This window comes from Triturus cristatus, chromosome 11 (genome assembly GCF_964204655.1).
Source record: "Triturus cristatus chromosome 11, aTriCri1.1, whole genome shotgun sequence".
Taxonomy (NCBI): domain Eukaryota; kingdom Metazoa; phylum Chordata; class Amphibia; order Caudata; family Salamandridae; genus Triturus; species Triturus cristatus.
In genome coordinates, this window is record NC_140594.1 from 312965845 (window position 1) to 312982334 (window position 16490).

General features: G+C 46.0%; 1 protein-coding gene across 2 annotated transcripts in view; it reads right to left on the reverse strand.

The window, feature by feature from the left end:
* The window catches only part of MED13L (mediator complex subunit 13L), a 964037-nt gene that overhangs the window by 1696 nt on the left and 945851 nt on the right, over positions 1-16490 (reverse strand). For both annotated transcript variants that reach the window (XM_085634904.1, XM_085634903.1), the window contains exons 29-30: positions 7175-7336; positions 5765-5877 (exon numbers count right to left, since the gene is read on the reverse strand). In XM_085634904.1, coding sequence (XP_085491030.1) covers positions 5765-5877; positions 7175-7336 — 275 coding nt within the window. The remainder of the gene's footprint in view (positions 1-5764; positions 5878-7174; positions 7337-16490) is intronic.

Sequence of the window (16490 nt, forward strand, 5' to 3'; positions counted from 1 at the left end):
ACGGCAAACACTAGTCAGCTCTCAAGTTATTCTATTAAAACCTAAGCCCTTTAGGTACCACTTTCAAGTCCTTTCCTGTGCCTGGTACAAATGAATGAGTGGAAAAAATGCAGGCTACCTTTCAATTCACTTTAAACCATCGCATTTGACCTAAAGATCACAAACCGCTCTATATTAGGTCTAAAATTCTATGCGGCAAGTTAGGAGGAAGACCCATCAAAGTCAGGGTGCAGGTTTGAAACTCTATCCTTGTCGATTATCTAACCTACAGATCACTCAACTCATGAATCTCCTACAGGTGCCTGACTGGATCTGTAAAGTTGAAATAGTTGTCTGCCGCGACTGGGCTCCTAGATCTATCCTGGACATGGAGTTGGCGCACTGTGTATGGAGTCTTGAGAGACTGCTGCAACTTGCAGACATGCCAATACGAGGTCATCACAATCAGAAAGAGAGCTTTCAGAGTGAACGGCCTCAAGGGGCATGTACCAAATTAAGGTCCTACTGTGGAGTGACGAATGGGGAAGGCTAAACGAATGGGGAAGGGTAAACAAATGGGGCAAACCATTCAGAAATCTCATTAACAGTAGGAGACTTCAATAGGATGGACAGGAACTAACTAATCACGGATGGTGGGGAGGATTGCCTTGAGGTATAGGCAGATGGTATGAAGCTGGAGCAGGTTAATGAGAGGCTTCTGCTCTAAGAGAGAACAAAGGCGTCTGATCGTCAGTGCAAAGAAAACCATCACAACCAAGAGAGGAGGCATCTGTTTCCACTGTGGCCACTGCTGGAAGAGGCAAAGGCTTTCTGCATATGAGAGGGGCTGCCACAGGACACCATTTCAGACCTCTGGGGAAGTCTGGATGTTGCTTGTGAAAACTCAACATTGGTGGGTTCAATAGAAGCAGAGACACCATTTTAGTACGCACTTGTGACCGAATGTGAGGATCCAGTAAAATATATGGCTCAGAAAGAGCAGGGCCGTGAGGGCCTGAATATTCCAAACCCACTGGGGAGGCCGGAAGTGCTTAAGGAAAACAGGTCCTGCTGGGAAGGTTGGAGGTGTGGCATTGGATGGTTGAGGGGAACCCCCGATAGAACAGTAGGAAGATCGTGGACTGCAAGTGGTCCAACACCATCTGCAGCAACACACTAATCAGCGTACAAGGTACAGGAATAAAAAGATCCCTGACCTGTCAAGATGTGCCTCAATCACCAACATCACTTTCATTGAGATTTGAAGGGCAAACATTTAACCAAATAGTAGGACCATGCTCCCGGGAAGAACCTACAACAAAACATCTCCTGTGTGGCCGCAAGACTGGCATATGAAAATACGGGCCTAGCAAGTCACGGGACAGTATCCAATTTTCCAGCTCCAGAGCCAAGATAACCTGTGCCACAGAAAGAATCTTGACCATCTCCTAGTGGAGGAAAGTGTTAAGAAGAGCAAAGGTCTAAATGGGACAAAGGCCACTGTCTTTCTTGGAAACAAGAAAATAATTAATTTTACTCTCAGGAACCAACTCTATAGCCCCTTCGCTCAAAAGAGGACAGAGGGAATATGGAACTCCCAGAAGGGAAAGCCTTGCTTGACAATTTGTAGGACCCAACAGTCTGAAGTGATGAACTCCCAGTGTGTGTCAAATGATGAGATACTTTCTCCCCACACGCAACATGTGCTATTTCAAGAGCGATTTAAACAGTTTTGTGAAGGAGGGGTAAGAGATGAAGAGGCGGATGACTGGTGTTGTTACACATGATGCCAACATGCACCATATAGATCACAAAGAACTTGCTAAACTGATGCATAGGTTGTAAGAACTCACTCCTCCGAAATGGCAGACCCCAGGAGTATCCCTTGAACCTGTGGTACCACTGGTGGAATTGGTGTACAGCGAATGTCAGTCTTAAGGTTAGGGCTATGGTCTGTCCCTGCTAGCATTATTCCAGAGGCCAATCTGCTTTCTCGCTGAAAAGATGAGCTACATCAAAGGCATGTCAATAAGTTTAATTTGATTATATCCCCAGAACCCAGTGGACTGCATCCGTGGCATTGGATGGTGGTGGAGTAGCCCATATATTGTGTCACTGAAACCATCATGCTCAAGCCAGAGCGGTGAATTTGCACTGTTGCACCCTCAACGTTGTGCACAAACCTCCGCAAAATGGTCACAAAGGTTTTAGGGGAAATTTGGGATGATCTATTGTGCAGGAGTGAGTGAACAGGCCAGAGGGACAAGATGCATTACTAGGGTAAAGGGTAAGGCTCCTCCCACCCTCAAAAAAACCTCCTTCCCTGTGGCTTTAATTCTATTTGATTCCATCACGTGGAGCACTGAGGAAAGCAACAGGTGGAAGAAACACAAGGCTCTTCAGGGAGGAGTGAGTAAAAAAAGGTCAGTGTGATGCGAATCGGTGTTGTCTGGTCGGTTGGTTAGGCATTTGTATAAGTATGCTGGTCCTACGTTGTGCAAGGTCTTGTAGGCTTGGGTCAGCATCTTGAACTGGCATCTCTTCTGAATCAGGAGCCAGTGTAATTTCTTGATGTTTTGTGATTTGGGTCCATCTGGGGAGGTCGAGGATGAGTCTAGCCACTGAGGTTTATACTGTCTGGTGTCTCTTCAGGAGGCATAGAGTGTGTTTCCGTAGTCCAGTCTGTTGGTGATAAGGGCCTGCATGAGGGTCTTTATGGTGTTGACTGGGAGCCACCTGAAAGTCTTACGAAGCATGTGAAAGGTGTGGAAGCTGGCGGATGAGACTGCGTTGACGTGTTTCTTCACAGATAGCTTGCTATCCAGCATGATGCCAAGGTTGCGGGCGGGTTCTGTTGGAGCAGTGGGTAAGCAGAGTTCCACTGGCCACCATGCTAGGTGTTTTTCCCTAGAATTGAGTGCTTCCGTAAATGTCAATGTTGAGTTTGAGACAGTTGTCCTTAATCCAGTCTGCGACTCTCCTCATGCATCTGTTGAAGTTGGCTTTGGTGGTGGAGGGTCTTCAGACACAGAGGATGAGCTGGGTGTAGTCTAGATAGGAGATGATGTTGAGTCAGTGTGATTTGACTATGTCAGCCAGCGGGGTCATGTAGGTGTTGAAGAGGGTGGGCTGAGACGATCCTTGGTGGCTCCGCAGCTGAAGAGATCTTCTTGTGAAAAGTAGTCTTCTGGAAATTACCTCCTATTTCGAACCATTCCACATCTTACTTGTGCCAGCCTAAATTGGTCTCCTGAGGAGCAGCATGACTTTAGTAAATGTACGTAAGGTGATTGCACCCAGAGATCTGCTTCTGTACGATTGTAGGATCTCAAGAGCATGTCAAAGTTGCAGACCACCTTATTGGCCAGGCCTTGTCACCAAAGAAAGATACATGCTGGTGTCCTAAATCTATGCAGCACTTCTAAATAATGAGCAAAGGGCACGCCAGTTCAGAAGAGAAAACATGTAAGACCAAGGAGTAGCATTCCTGCTAGCATGACAGTTCTCCCCAGACTTGACCTTGGAGCTGAGCTGTTGAAAATGGAAGGCCTAGCTGCTGACTGCTGGAGTGCCCTTGGTTGGAAGAATGGCCTGCTTCACAGTCTGCCAATGTCCAGCTGCCCGAGGGATTTGCATCAGGCATGCTCAACAGAGTCTGCCAGAAATAGAAGATGGCACTCAAGTCAGCAACCCATGTGAGGCTTAACCACTTTCAGCTGACATGCCTGGTACGTTTTTATTGTCTCCCATTCTCATGTCCCTTCAGTGTCTGCAGAGGTTCCCATTTATTGACCTAAGGGGGACCTAGAATCGAGAACCTCTGAAGTTGTATTCCTAGTCCCTAAGGTTTCCGAGATATTTCCTGTGGAAGTCGCAATATGGATTTCCTAATACTGGTCAGTAGTACAGTGGCTTTTCAGTTACTCAGTGCACATTGTGGCCTGGCCTCTGGAAAATATCTAGTATGACCGGTAGATTCTGAGATAAGGCCTCCGTATACCTTATCAACACCTCATAGGACCTATAGGGTCATCTGGTACCCTATCCAAATTCCATCCTCACCAAGAAACCCAATAACTACTGTAGTTGGACAACAGTGACAGTGCCTACCGATCCATGGATACCAATGATCGGATATTAGGTCACTCACGGGGAGACCTCAGGAAATAGTTACTTAATTTGAAGGAAGCTAAGTCAGTCCTTAGGGTAGTGGGTAAATTGGGTATCTTGGGTATCTTTTTGTTTTTTTGGCAGATGCAGAGGCTATATTCCTGATCACATTCCTCAGTATTAATAAAAACTGTGGACCATTTGTTTTGCTCTTTGGTGTGACTCTGACGTAACTTTGGGATATGTCTTGGCCTCAAGAGTACGCCAATGGTTTAGGGGCAACACTAACTTCCCCAATAGGATTTAAATAGCCATAGGGCCCACTGTTGGAGTAAACAATAGAATATAGAAGCTATGAATGCTTTTGGAGTCATAACTCTAGCTCAGAGGTTGCTATGCATTTCTGGTTTTCAATGCTACTTTCAATTTTTTATTTTAAACTTTTAACTTTGAATAAATAATTTGCTTTGCAGAGTTAGGAATGGGACATTGAAAATATTTTCTGTTATATGTGTAAACATTTTCTGAGTGTCTAACCTCACAATATCTCCTTGAATAAGCTTTAGCTACTCTACCTCACTACTTGGAGTTGAAAGCTAGAGCTGGTTACTTGGTCATCTAGTTGAAGAGTGACAGTGCTGTGGCCCTAGGGCTCCAGTTGTAACTGCCATTAATTATGACAATGCTTAGTAATGTGATGTCCCAAGGACGTCAAGAAAAGGCCTCACACTCACCATTTATGTACACTGGTATATTTTCCTTTTGAAGCAAACAGTACAAATGAAACTTAGTCAGCTGACAAGTGTTTTGCTCAGGCCAAAAGGCCACTGAGGTTGCTAAAGGCTCGATGCTGAAATATTCTGGTTGGAGACCTTAGACCTTTAATGTTAATTTGTCACTGTTGTATCAGACAACATTTCGGTTGTTTTTCCGTCAATTTGAGAGATAAGGAATGTTGATCTCTAGCAGAAAGAGAGGGTGGGACATTTTTTCTGTTTAAAACGGTCTACATCAAAAGGGCTTAGGTAACTTTAGGCGGGGGGGACCAGACCGTAAGACTGCTACTACACATCCACAGCATAGAGAAAAATATGGCCTGCCTCCTGTCCGTAAATGATGCTGCCAACTATGCTAGCCCGCACATAGCCAGGGTACAGGGGTAGTAGTCACACTTGCAAAACCGGAAAAACAGTGGTAATTGCACGATGGCCAATGGGGAAAACAGAGTTACCCAGCAAATGGTGCAAAGGCATATAACATGACTGTTATTATCTTGAGAGAAAGAGCTCACAAGCTGAGGGACCAGATCAGTGGTAGCTCCCAAGATTTCTTACCATTTACATCACATTTTAAGCTGGGAAGCAATTTAAGCACAGACGATCTCACTCTATCAAACAGTTTTTAGAAACAAGGGGGACAGATGAGAACAGAATCCCCTTTCTCTCCAGTTCATAAAGCCCCCAAAATAAAACCATAAAGAACATTAACATCTCACTAGAGGAACGTGCAGACTCGCATACTACGTTCTAAGCACTAAATTGAAGAGTAAGTTACTTTTAAAATCCACTTGTTAATGAGTTTCTAAAATTAGAGAATAATTTCCTAAAATGAACTATTGCTACCACTAAGGATGATTACAAATGATGCAACAAAACACACCGCTTTGGTAGCTTACCTTAGAACATCCGATGTGGTTTTAGAGTCAAGTGGATGAGATGTTCGCTGGGAGTTTTTGGAAGGGAGGAGATCATCAGTGTGTGCTACCGAGATATGATGATGCAGTGAAGCCTGTAGGGGAAATTATGATGAAACGGGTGTTGGTCAAACAATTACTTCCAGAAACGGGTATTCAAAGCTCTAAACATTGCCAACAGGATACATTATTATAACCTAAACCTCAGATGAAATTCTGCAGCAGACAAATAAGCATCAAGATACCTTTTTTTCGTTTGTCTGTTACTCTTAGCACATAGGCGGTTTTCCAATATCAACTGGAGTATTCAAGGCTGTCAGCATCAGGCTAAGAAACTGCTTCTAACTACGCAGCACGCACCATTCCCATCCCAGTAAGGGTGAACTATATAGGACAGATGAAGGGTTTGGGGAGGTTGTCTTTCTAACTCACTGGCAGGAGGGGTACTCTGTGGAGAAGCGAGACATTCTACTCAAGGAGGAATGATCTCTGTAAAGAAATTGCTGTGCGCTAGAAGCAGGGTCTGATCCATAAGGTTAAAAAATATAGATGGAGGGCATGCTGCAACTATGTGATAAGGACACCCACAGGTTGAGAATGGAAAACAGCCAGGACGTAAGAGTGGACATGTTAACATATAAACCACATACTGGTGGTTGACTGGCCAGATGTAGTACACTCTGTAGCAAATAGACAAAATTATGTTAATAGAAGTACTGTGGTATTGTGCTCTCGGTCCTTTTGTCCTAGGATCTGTTGGTTTTGCAGTGCAAAATTAAAACTTCTCCCTCCTACAAAACTGTTACATAAAAAGGGAGGAGGAGAGAAATAAAAGTGTGCCTAATACGCACTCTAGTCACAATTGTCTATTACACAGTGCTAAAAAGCTGGCTTCCCATTCAGGGGTCAGGGTTCACTTATCTGCACATACGTGTCTGAAATCCATAGGTACAGATTCCCTTTACATTCATACAAGCTGCAACTGAAGAGGAGCACATGACAGGCTAGAAGAGGAGCCGATTGTCTGCAAAACTTAAAACACCTACCTAGTTTTGTGTTGAGGGGAGTGAACAGTGGAGAATGAGAGGTAAGACATCAGCTGTTGCACAAATTTGAGGGTGGTCCCAGAAAAATTGCACATAGAGACTGATATTGTCCCAATAATGGAATGTTAATGCTACTGCTGGTTAGAAATATGCAGTTTGCTTTGAGGGCCTAAGGAAAGAGGTGGGTCTAGTAGATCTGATCAGCACTATCTTGCAGAAAGGTCTTTGCTGTCTTGGAAGCCCAACTATTGATCATATCCACAACCTCGCGATCATCTATGTCCCCCACAATTATTTGTAATATTACTCAAAGTGAATAAAACATGACCAGCTCAAGATCCTGTACCTTGAGGAAGAGTGGGCACTGGTTCTGCGCCTGTGGGCAAGAGGACCAGAACCACTGTGGCAAATTCTCTGCTTTGGCAGTGGACACATAGTATCCGAGCGCAAGGGGCTGCTGTTTTAGCTCTTCAGGGGCTTCTCTGGAAAGAAGACGTTCACCTTGACTCTGGAGGAAGAGAAAGTAAAATCAGAGAAGTTAATGGAGACATTCAACTACCAGGTTGTGAATTCCAATTCTTAAATACAAACATAAAAAGTTAAATACTGAGCAGGAGTATACCAAAGACACATTTCAAATATACCCTTTGCACAGTGAATAAGGTTGAAATGATTGTCCCCAAAACACTGCTTTTATGTACAAGATCCTGGGATAATAATGCTTTTATAAAGTAGAGGTCCAGGTGAGACTTACAAATCCCATACTGCTGCAGGGCAACAGACTTTCTTTTACGGTACAGGATCAACAATATTCCAGTGGTTGGATCAGAGAAGGATTAGCATCACTGGAATGAGAACAACAAAGTGTGCTGTTGGTGCTACACCACCAGGCTTACAGTACTTAAAAGTTATTTTCATGTTAAAAATAATTTCAGCTCCCTCACTCCTAATGAAATGGTTTCTTAGCAGCAGGAGTAGTTTTGCAGCTTGAAGAATTTTCTGGATTCACATGCTGTGCATCATTCCGCCATCTAGTGGTTGGGTCCGGAATAGTCTTTTTTTCTTGTTTTGGGCGTCGCCAACCATCATTTGTTGCCAGGTACGACCCCTGTGTGACATCAGACGGCGCTCTGGAGGTCGTTGTGCGTGGTAGCCATCTTTGGATACTTTTTTCTGTTTGTGTTCTTATTTTGTAGTCCTTTAGATGGTCATTTGAGATAACTATTGTAACTTGTTTTTCCACCTGTTTGTATTCCTCGCAGGGGAGAATGGGTGGGTCGCATGTGAATCCAGAAAATTCTTCAAGCAGCAAAACTACTCCGACTGGTAAGTAACCATTTCGGTTTGCAGAGTGAATTCTTTCCTGGATTCACATGCTGTGCATTAGATTACATAGCGGTTTCTCCAGTCTTGGGGAGGCTGTGGTAAGAAAAAGACTTTGTGAACAGGTGTCGAAGTACTTTTTGTCCTATTTGCGCTTCCTTATTCATTTGTATGTCCACACAGTAATGTTTTTTAAATGTGTGTGGTGATGTCTATGTGGCTGCTGCACATATAGTGTCAATGGGCATAATGGCCATAAATGCCAGGGTAGCTCCCTTTTTAGGCCTCGCCTTGCTATCGCGTAAGCGATCGCAAAGCGAGACTATTGTAAGGGGCTCCCAAAAGTGCTCCGAAAAACGGATTGCATGGCGAGCACGCGCACAATCACGCGCATCGTGCCGCCATGCAATCCGTTTGGCATCGCACTTCAAAGGGTCCGCTCCCCCGCCTGGAATGCGCTCCCCCGCCAAGCGCGCACGCCACGCTCCGCGGGGCTTGTCTTGTTTATCTTGTTTTTTAATGGCTCTGCTCCTGTCTCTGCTTCCGTGCTCCCACCACTCTCCAGCTTTCAATCAGCTGCTTTCCCCCAGCGGCTATTGATGTCCGCCTGTCTCTCGCTCTGTTTCCAGCTCCCTGCTCTATGTAATCCGCATCCCTCTGTCCGCGCTTGTTTGTTTGGATGATGGCTTGTTTCCCCCCGGGTGAAGGTAACATTTCCCTGCTAGATTGCTGTTTCGCGACTTCGTCCTTAGTGGATGTTAAAAACTGTGCCATTTTAGACTTGAACGCTCATGTTTTCATTTTAAACATTTTCACCGACCTGTTTATTTTCAAACACAGCGTTTCCCTCCCCTCCAACCATACCCTGTGCATCGAATGAGGCAGCACAAGCCCCGGGCACTCTCAGCAGCGTTTATTCTTTATTTCGGTGATGGCTTGTTTAACCAGACTTGCTCCAACAGCGCCGTTGTTAACAGCGCTGTTCTTATCTGGACTGTTACTGCACCATACACAGCAGGCATTGGAGGCTTCAGGGGGAGAGCGGGCAAGTACATCGGCCTGCTCTGGCGCAATGCTTTCCTCCCTCCTGCTGCCCATACTCTGTTCCGCAGCTGCTAGCATTCCCACGAACTGACCAGCCGCAGCCCTTCATGTTATATGTGCCGTAGATAGCAGGCATGGGAAGTCGCCTAACGCCATCTGGTGTAGTTTGTGAAATGTGAGACGGCCGCCTTACTGTTTCCAACACTGCTTGGAGAACTGTCCATGAGGAGGGGGGGTGAACTGCGCTTGCCATTTGCGTTGTGTGTAAAAGTAATACGGTGGACAAGCAACTTTTTTTTCTATTTATTCACTTTTGTAACAATGGCAGCACACCGCACTGCGTGCCCCCATTACTACAAAAGTAAACAAAAGTTGTTTGCCCACCATATTACTTTACACACAACGGAAATGGATCTCGTTATAGCGGATCTATTAAACTAGCATTCTCCCACTTGGAAACCTCTTTTAAATCGTTATCCACACACATCATGCAAATAGCATTGATTAATTGGCAGGTAGCACTTCAATTGCTGAGCACTTGCACACATAATTAAATGTACTTATTAAGCCCATCCACTTGTGACACAACAAAGATAGGTTCCATCTATACACGCCGTTGGTGCAACCCCCTGTTGCTTGGGTGTGTACCTCACTGCCCACCAAGTTCAAGCTTTACACCTGAACTTCCTGCTGGTAAGCGTCTGGTGATTTGCTTGTTTTTCATGGCTCATTTAGGAATCCCCTCCGCCCCCTGCGTGATAAAGGTGACAGCATAAATGTTTGGAAATGAAAGTGGTGCTATCACATACTTCACATGTATTCTAACCAGGGCTTCAAGTGGAATGAAAGAACTTGGGAGGGTCTCTCCAAGGGTCGTGGTCAAATGTAGTTAAGGGTGTGGCTTAAAACAAATAAGCTCAAAGCCTGTGCTTTTTTGCTTTCCCTCACTTCATATGTCAGCAGGGCACCCGTTTCTCCGACGCTGCTCTTCATGTGCTATGTTACCAATGCTTGTTTGTTGAGCTTCATGCAGCACCGTGTTTAGCTAATGGCATTTTTTTTTTTATTTGTGCTAAAGCGCCACACATCGCGTGCTTAGCTGATGCATTTCTTGCTTAATTTACTGTTTATTGTAGCACTACAATGTGCGTGACAGCAGTAAATCACCAGAGAGGAGCGGTGTTTCATCAGCGCCTCGGGCAGAGTAGAGAATGCCAAAGTGCAGCATTGGTCCAAACATTACACACTGGAATGTAGTGACAGCTGAACAGCCAATAAAAATCCCACGCTCTTAAACGAAATGGTCAAATTGTTTTGAGTAAGCGACTGGAAAATTTTGAAATGGGTTATGTGTCTAGCAATCTAGTGCCAATCGATTACCTACTTGCATGCTTTTTGTGTTATCCTGGGCAAACTAGTCTACTCTATATCCCTCTACTTTAGATATCCCAACAATAATCCTAGTGCACAACCAGCATGAGAGCCGACTAGTTTGAGGTTAGCTCGATCTTGTCTGTCACAACATGTTTATCTCTGAGGATGCGAGTAGATTTGACATCTTTATTTTTGCAGGAAAGTCGATCAATAGCGGATGCTGGTGTAGAGCAGGGCAGTGCATTTAATAAGCACCAAAGAGTCCTGTAAGGCTGCGGAGTCTGACTCCCCCTTGTGCTCCGCATAACTCTTGAGCTCGAATCTCACTTTAGTAATTTAGCCTGCCTTGTGCCCTTGTAATTCGGAATTCTTGTATCTTCCTGTGCTCAGTTATTGAGGATGTCGCTGTCTGTGTGAATAATTTCCCACAGTCCAAACATTTCACCATCTCTCTCTTTTAAAATGTAGTGACAGCTGAACAGCCAATAAAAACCTCACGCTCTTAAACGAAATGCTCAGCTATTTTCACCTAGTTATCTGAGCTGCTGTGGGATGCGGCAGAGGCCAGGCGGCATGAACAGCTCGTGAGCCTGGGAACCCGCCCTGCCCCCTGCATGTCCAGGCTCGGGCCTCTCCAAAGCTCCTCTCTATTTGAGTTTATTTGGTATACTTTTGTTTATATAGCGCTTGGAATATATCTCTGCCCAAGCAGTCTGGAGCTGCAAACATTGGCCAAGGTACCTTGGCAGTTTCACTTAAATGGTTTATCTGCTTTATATAGCGCCAATGTGTCGTAGTGCAGGTGCTTTGGAAAGCACATAGCCCTATGGAAATTTCGGTTGACCAGATTCAGGCGCTTTCTACAGTGCCAACATAGCAACTGAAACTAATAGGTGCCAATAAGCACTTGTGAGAGGGTTTCATTGTCAAATGTCACTTAGTTGTGCTATGTTATGCCTTATATTAGCCTGGCGTTTTAACCATTGCACAGCGCCTTGATGGTCTCTGGGTCCTTGTTTGCGCTGTATAAAACTTAGATAAGAAATAAGGGATTGATTAAGGAGGTGCGTCCCTTGCAGCCAGCGTTGCTCTTTTAGTCGCAGTATGTATTATATGTTAGTGCTAAAGGATAAGGAATCTGAGTCTGTGAAATGATTTTAGTGTGTCACGATAGACTGAGCAGAAATCGAAGGGCTTGTTTGATTAACTCTAGCGTTACGAGGCCATTCCAGTGATAGAATATGTATAACGGCCACAATAAGTCATTACGTTGTGTGTTGAAAATGTTTTTCCTAAATCATATTTTTGGGTACGTTCTTTAAGTGCTGGTTTTACGTATCGCTGCGGGACTGCAGAGGCGTATCTCTTAGTGTGCAGCAGCTGCAGTGGCACCAGCGCCCACAGTTGTGAAGGGCACCCCAACCCAGTTATGGATATTTCTGCCACCCATCAGGGGGTAGCAGGGACCGTTACCCTTACTGCCATCAGGGCCCGTGGCAATCTTGCTCGGCCATTGCAGACCCGGGGGCATCAACGTGATTTATGTTAAATGAGAAGAGAAATCGGTGGGGGGAGGTGGGGAGGGCTGCCTTGACAAATAACTAACCAGTGTTTAAAAAAAAAAAAAAAAAAAAAAAAAAAGATACAAAAACAAGAGGTGACAGATGGAAGACAGATTATTAGATAGAGAGAAGCATGTTTCTGCTGTAAACCAGGAGGGTGAAATACTCCTCCAAGCTAGTGGAAAAAGGCAATCAAAAACTATTTTTTGAGTGGTCGTTCATGTTTCATAGTATTATTCAGTTTTTGAATTGTTCTGTAGACATATAACCTCAGCAAAATAAAACAAGCATTTGCAATGCAATAGGTCTCGCATTTGAAAAAGTTTGAGCTATTGGCATTGTAAATGACAAACCTTTTATCTATGTGTTGGTTTTGAAAACAGATAAATAAAAGGCATTGTCATTTACAATGCCAAAAGCTTAAACTCTAGCAAATGCGAGACCTATTGCATTGCAAATGCTTGTTCCTAATGGAGTGAGCTGTTGGTCGTCCCGTTAATTCTTTGTTAGCGGTTGCGTAGCATAGCTGGATGTTTTGAACGATCCATCATGAAATTGTTGCTTTTGAGACAGCTGCTCCTGTGTTGGTCTGTGAATGGGCGACAAACAACTTTGGATTTGCGGGTTTGTTCCGTTCTCTGCAGGTAATACAGCAGTGCTCTCCTTACATCCAGGGTATGGAGGCTTCTGTCTCCTTTAGGTTTTGGAGAAAACCGGGAGGAGAATATTTTGATCTAAGTGATATTTGGATACCACTTTTGGCATGAATTAGGGTTTGTTTTTAAAATAACCTTGTCCTTGTGAATTTGCATGTGTGGCTCCTGTATGGTTAACGCTTGTAACTCACTCTCCATAAGGATGTAATAGCAATGAGAAATGCTGTTTTTAAAGCAATGTGCTTGAGTTCTGCTTTATGCATGGGCTCAAAGGGTTTTGTCATCAGTTGTGTGACCACTGTGTTTAGACTCCACATGGGCACTGGAGCGGTTTTAGGGGGAGCAATTCTTTTAGATCCTTCTAGGAATCGTTTTATGACGGGTCTTGTGAAGAAGCTTTTGCATAATTTTCACCTGGTGTATGCTACTATGGCAGCGAGGTGCACCTTTATGCTTGAGAAGTTGATGTGACTGTCTAGGAGATGAGTTAGGTTTATAATTACTGTGTGTCTTTGAGTTAATTTGATTGTTGTCTGTGCACCTGGTGATGTATCGCTTCCATTTTGCGGCATAACATTTTCTCGTCATTTGTTTCTTTGCCTCCTTTAGAATTTCCATAGTTCGTTGAGGCAGGTTGAGGTGACCAAACAATGTATTCAGGCGCAAAGCCGCTAGATGTAGCGTTGTTGGTTCTGGATAAAAGATTTAGCCCTGCTGTATTGTCAATAGGTCTTTGTCCGTTTTGATTTTGATCCTCCAACCCCTGGACAGTTCTAGCAGACTTGAGTACCATTGCGGGGCAATGAGAATAAGGTTTGTTCCTGGTTGTCTTGCCTTTTACAGTACTTTTTGTATTAGGGGTATTGGTGGAAAAGCATATGCAAATGTCCCTGTTCAGTTGAGCAACCTGGCATTCCCTTTTGACAGGTGGTGATAAAACCTCGAGGCAAAGCACTGGCATTTCTTGTTCTGTATTGTTGCAAAAATGTCCATCACTGGTGTTCCCCAGAGACTGAAGATATACTGTACTGTTTTGTGTTTCAACTCCCATTCGTGGAAGCAGTTGTTTTGTCTGCCCAGTTGATCTGCTGTAGTGTTGTATATTCCCGGTAGATGAAATGTTTACAGATTGCTTGAGATACTGCCCATTGCCAGAATTCCTGTGCTAGTTTGCTCAGTGGGAATGACTTCGTACCTCCTGGTTTGTTGAGATAGAACATTGTTGTGGTGTTGTCTGTTTGAATCAAGACCGTTTTTCCATGAATGTGTTTCTGGAATGCTTTCAGCACTAGGAAAACAGTTTATTTCTAAGTAGTTGATGTGTTTTATGGAATCCTGTTTGCTCCATTGACCACGTACTTTCAGTTGCTTGCAGTGCGCTCCCCATCCGTTGAGGGATGCGTCTGTAGTGATTGTCACAGAAGGAGTTGGGGTCCTGAAAGGTCTGCCTTGTGTTATGTTGTTGGATGCCCACCATTGTATCACTGCTTGTAGCTTGTGTGTAACAACCACTAGATCCTCTCAACTCCCTGTGGCTGGAGACCAGTTGTTGGCTAGCCATTCCTGGAATGGGCGCATATATAGTTGAGCATGAGGGATGAGTGGGATGCATGAGGCCATCATGCACATAAGTTTCATAACTCTCCTCACTGTCAGAGATTGACCCTTTTGGTAGAGGGAGGTTTCTTGTGTTATTGCTTGTATCCTCTTTTGGGTCTGGAACGTCCGCGCCTTCTTTGAGTCCAGTCTTGCACCTAGGAAGGTCTTATCTTTCTGGTTTTGTGGATGATTTCTTATGGTTTAAAGAAAACCCTAGTTCTTGTAATGTGTGTGTTAGAAGGTGGTTCTGACACTATGGGTCGCCTGGATTTTTTGCTTTTTGAGCATCTAATTGTTGAGCTTTTACTGTGGGGGAGCCTCATAAGTTGGGACTCACCCACAGTGAACTCAGGATGTAGGGAGACTGCATGGCGATTTTACTGGTGTCCCCCTGGCTTGACCAGGCCACTGCGCAGCAGCTGGAGTAAGAGACACCGGGCTGCTTACATGCAGACATGTGTACATGCGTGTGCAGACGTGTACGGGCTGCGCAGGGGAGATTCCTAGCGTGCGCAGTCCAGGAGCAACTACAAAGTGAATGGTGTGGCAGGACTTGTGCAGTATTGGGTGGTGACTATGGAATAGGCTTTATACACTGGAATGAAACATGCCAGGGAAAGTCAGTGTGTCTTACTTTTTTTAACTTCATTATTCCCTTATGGGAATGTGGAGCTCATGGGCTAGATTAACTTCCATTAGGCTTACAGATTCCAGACACACACTTAAGTCCACTGTAGCGGATGTGAAAAGAAGTATCCTGCAGAGTCCAAAGTCCTATTTGTACTGCTTGTGGGTCATCCAGAACTGTCAAATTTCTCTGAGCCAGCCATGACCAGACCCAGGCTGAGGGCTGACCTCAGCTGGATGGATTGATAACCTTTCGTCCACAAGCTATGGCCTCCTCTCCACGAAGAGAAGATGGGTGGGGCTACAGGCTCATCCATTAGCAGCTGTCACTGGGTGCCAGGCACCAGGCTGCACCAAGGAGGGAAAGCAGCGTGGGGGGAAGGGGCTTCAGAGACATGTGGCCAGAGACCCGGGACGACGCCATTTTGAACAAGCCCAGAGGCTGGACAAGAAGAAGAGAGCAGGGGCAGGGAAGTGATGTGTCGCTGTTTGATAGGACCAACAGAGACTTCCTGCCAGCCCCCTACTCAACTTTTAAAAAGTGCTTGCACAGGAAGAAAAGCTCTCTCTGAGGTGTGGTCTGCTGAAGCAGAAGGTGCTGGAGCCTGGCGCAATGGGCAGTTGGAAGGAAGAACCCCCAGGGTCCTGAAAAGCGCCAGAAGAAGAGTCCAGGACCAGTGCGCAGAAGCAGGGACCTCTGCGCAGGGAGAAGAGAGGCCCAGGAGAAGAGCAGGCGAAAGGCTGGCGCAGGGTGCCAGTGAAGACAGCTCCCTGCTGAATCCACCCTCTTGGGAGACCCGGAGGGCGAAGCAGAGTGCTACCAATGGCTGGGGGACGCTGCCAGGAGCAAGAAGATGCGAGAAAGGGGCAGATCGGACACCCAGGGGCTGAGATATGGCCCTCGGAAGGTAGGCAACCTTTGACTCCTGAGAAGACCGACGACGAAGCGCGTGGAGCTCCGCTGCCGGTCTCAGAGATGTCCCCGGGTGGGTCAGATCCCTGGGGGCTGTCCCCAGAAGAAGGGGGCCAGGAGCCCACCCTGGTCCCCGCCGAAGGTGGAGGAGGGGGTAGCGCCGTCGCGCCCCCCGTGAAGAGGCCCACAGGGGCCCGGGACCCCATCCCCAGGCCCCGAAGTAAAGCCGGGGGTGCCGTCGCGCCCCCATGAAGTCTGTCTCATACAGGGTGCAAGGAACCCACCCTGGCCCCCGCTGAAGAGGAGACCCGACGGGGAGACCCGGCGCGATCCCCACGAAGAGAAGGACCCCAGCCCTGGGCCCCGAAGCAAAGCCGGGGGGGGGGGGGGGGATGCGCCGTCGCACCCCGTGAAGATGGCCCCAGAAGGAATGGGAGGAGGCCGGGAGAGTGCAGCCGTCCTGCTAGACCGGCGGGTCTGCTCACGCTGGAGCGGGCATACCAGAGGCTCTCAGCCAGCTCCCGCGGCAGCACACGAGAGTGCTGGCCGCAGGGGGAGCCGGCA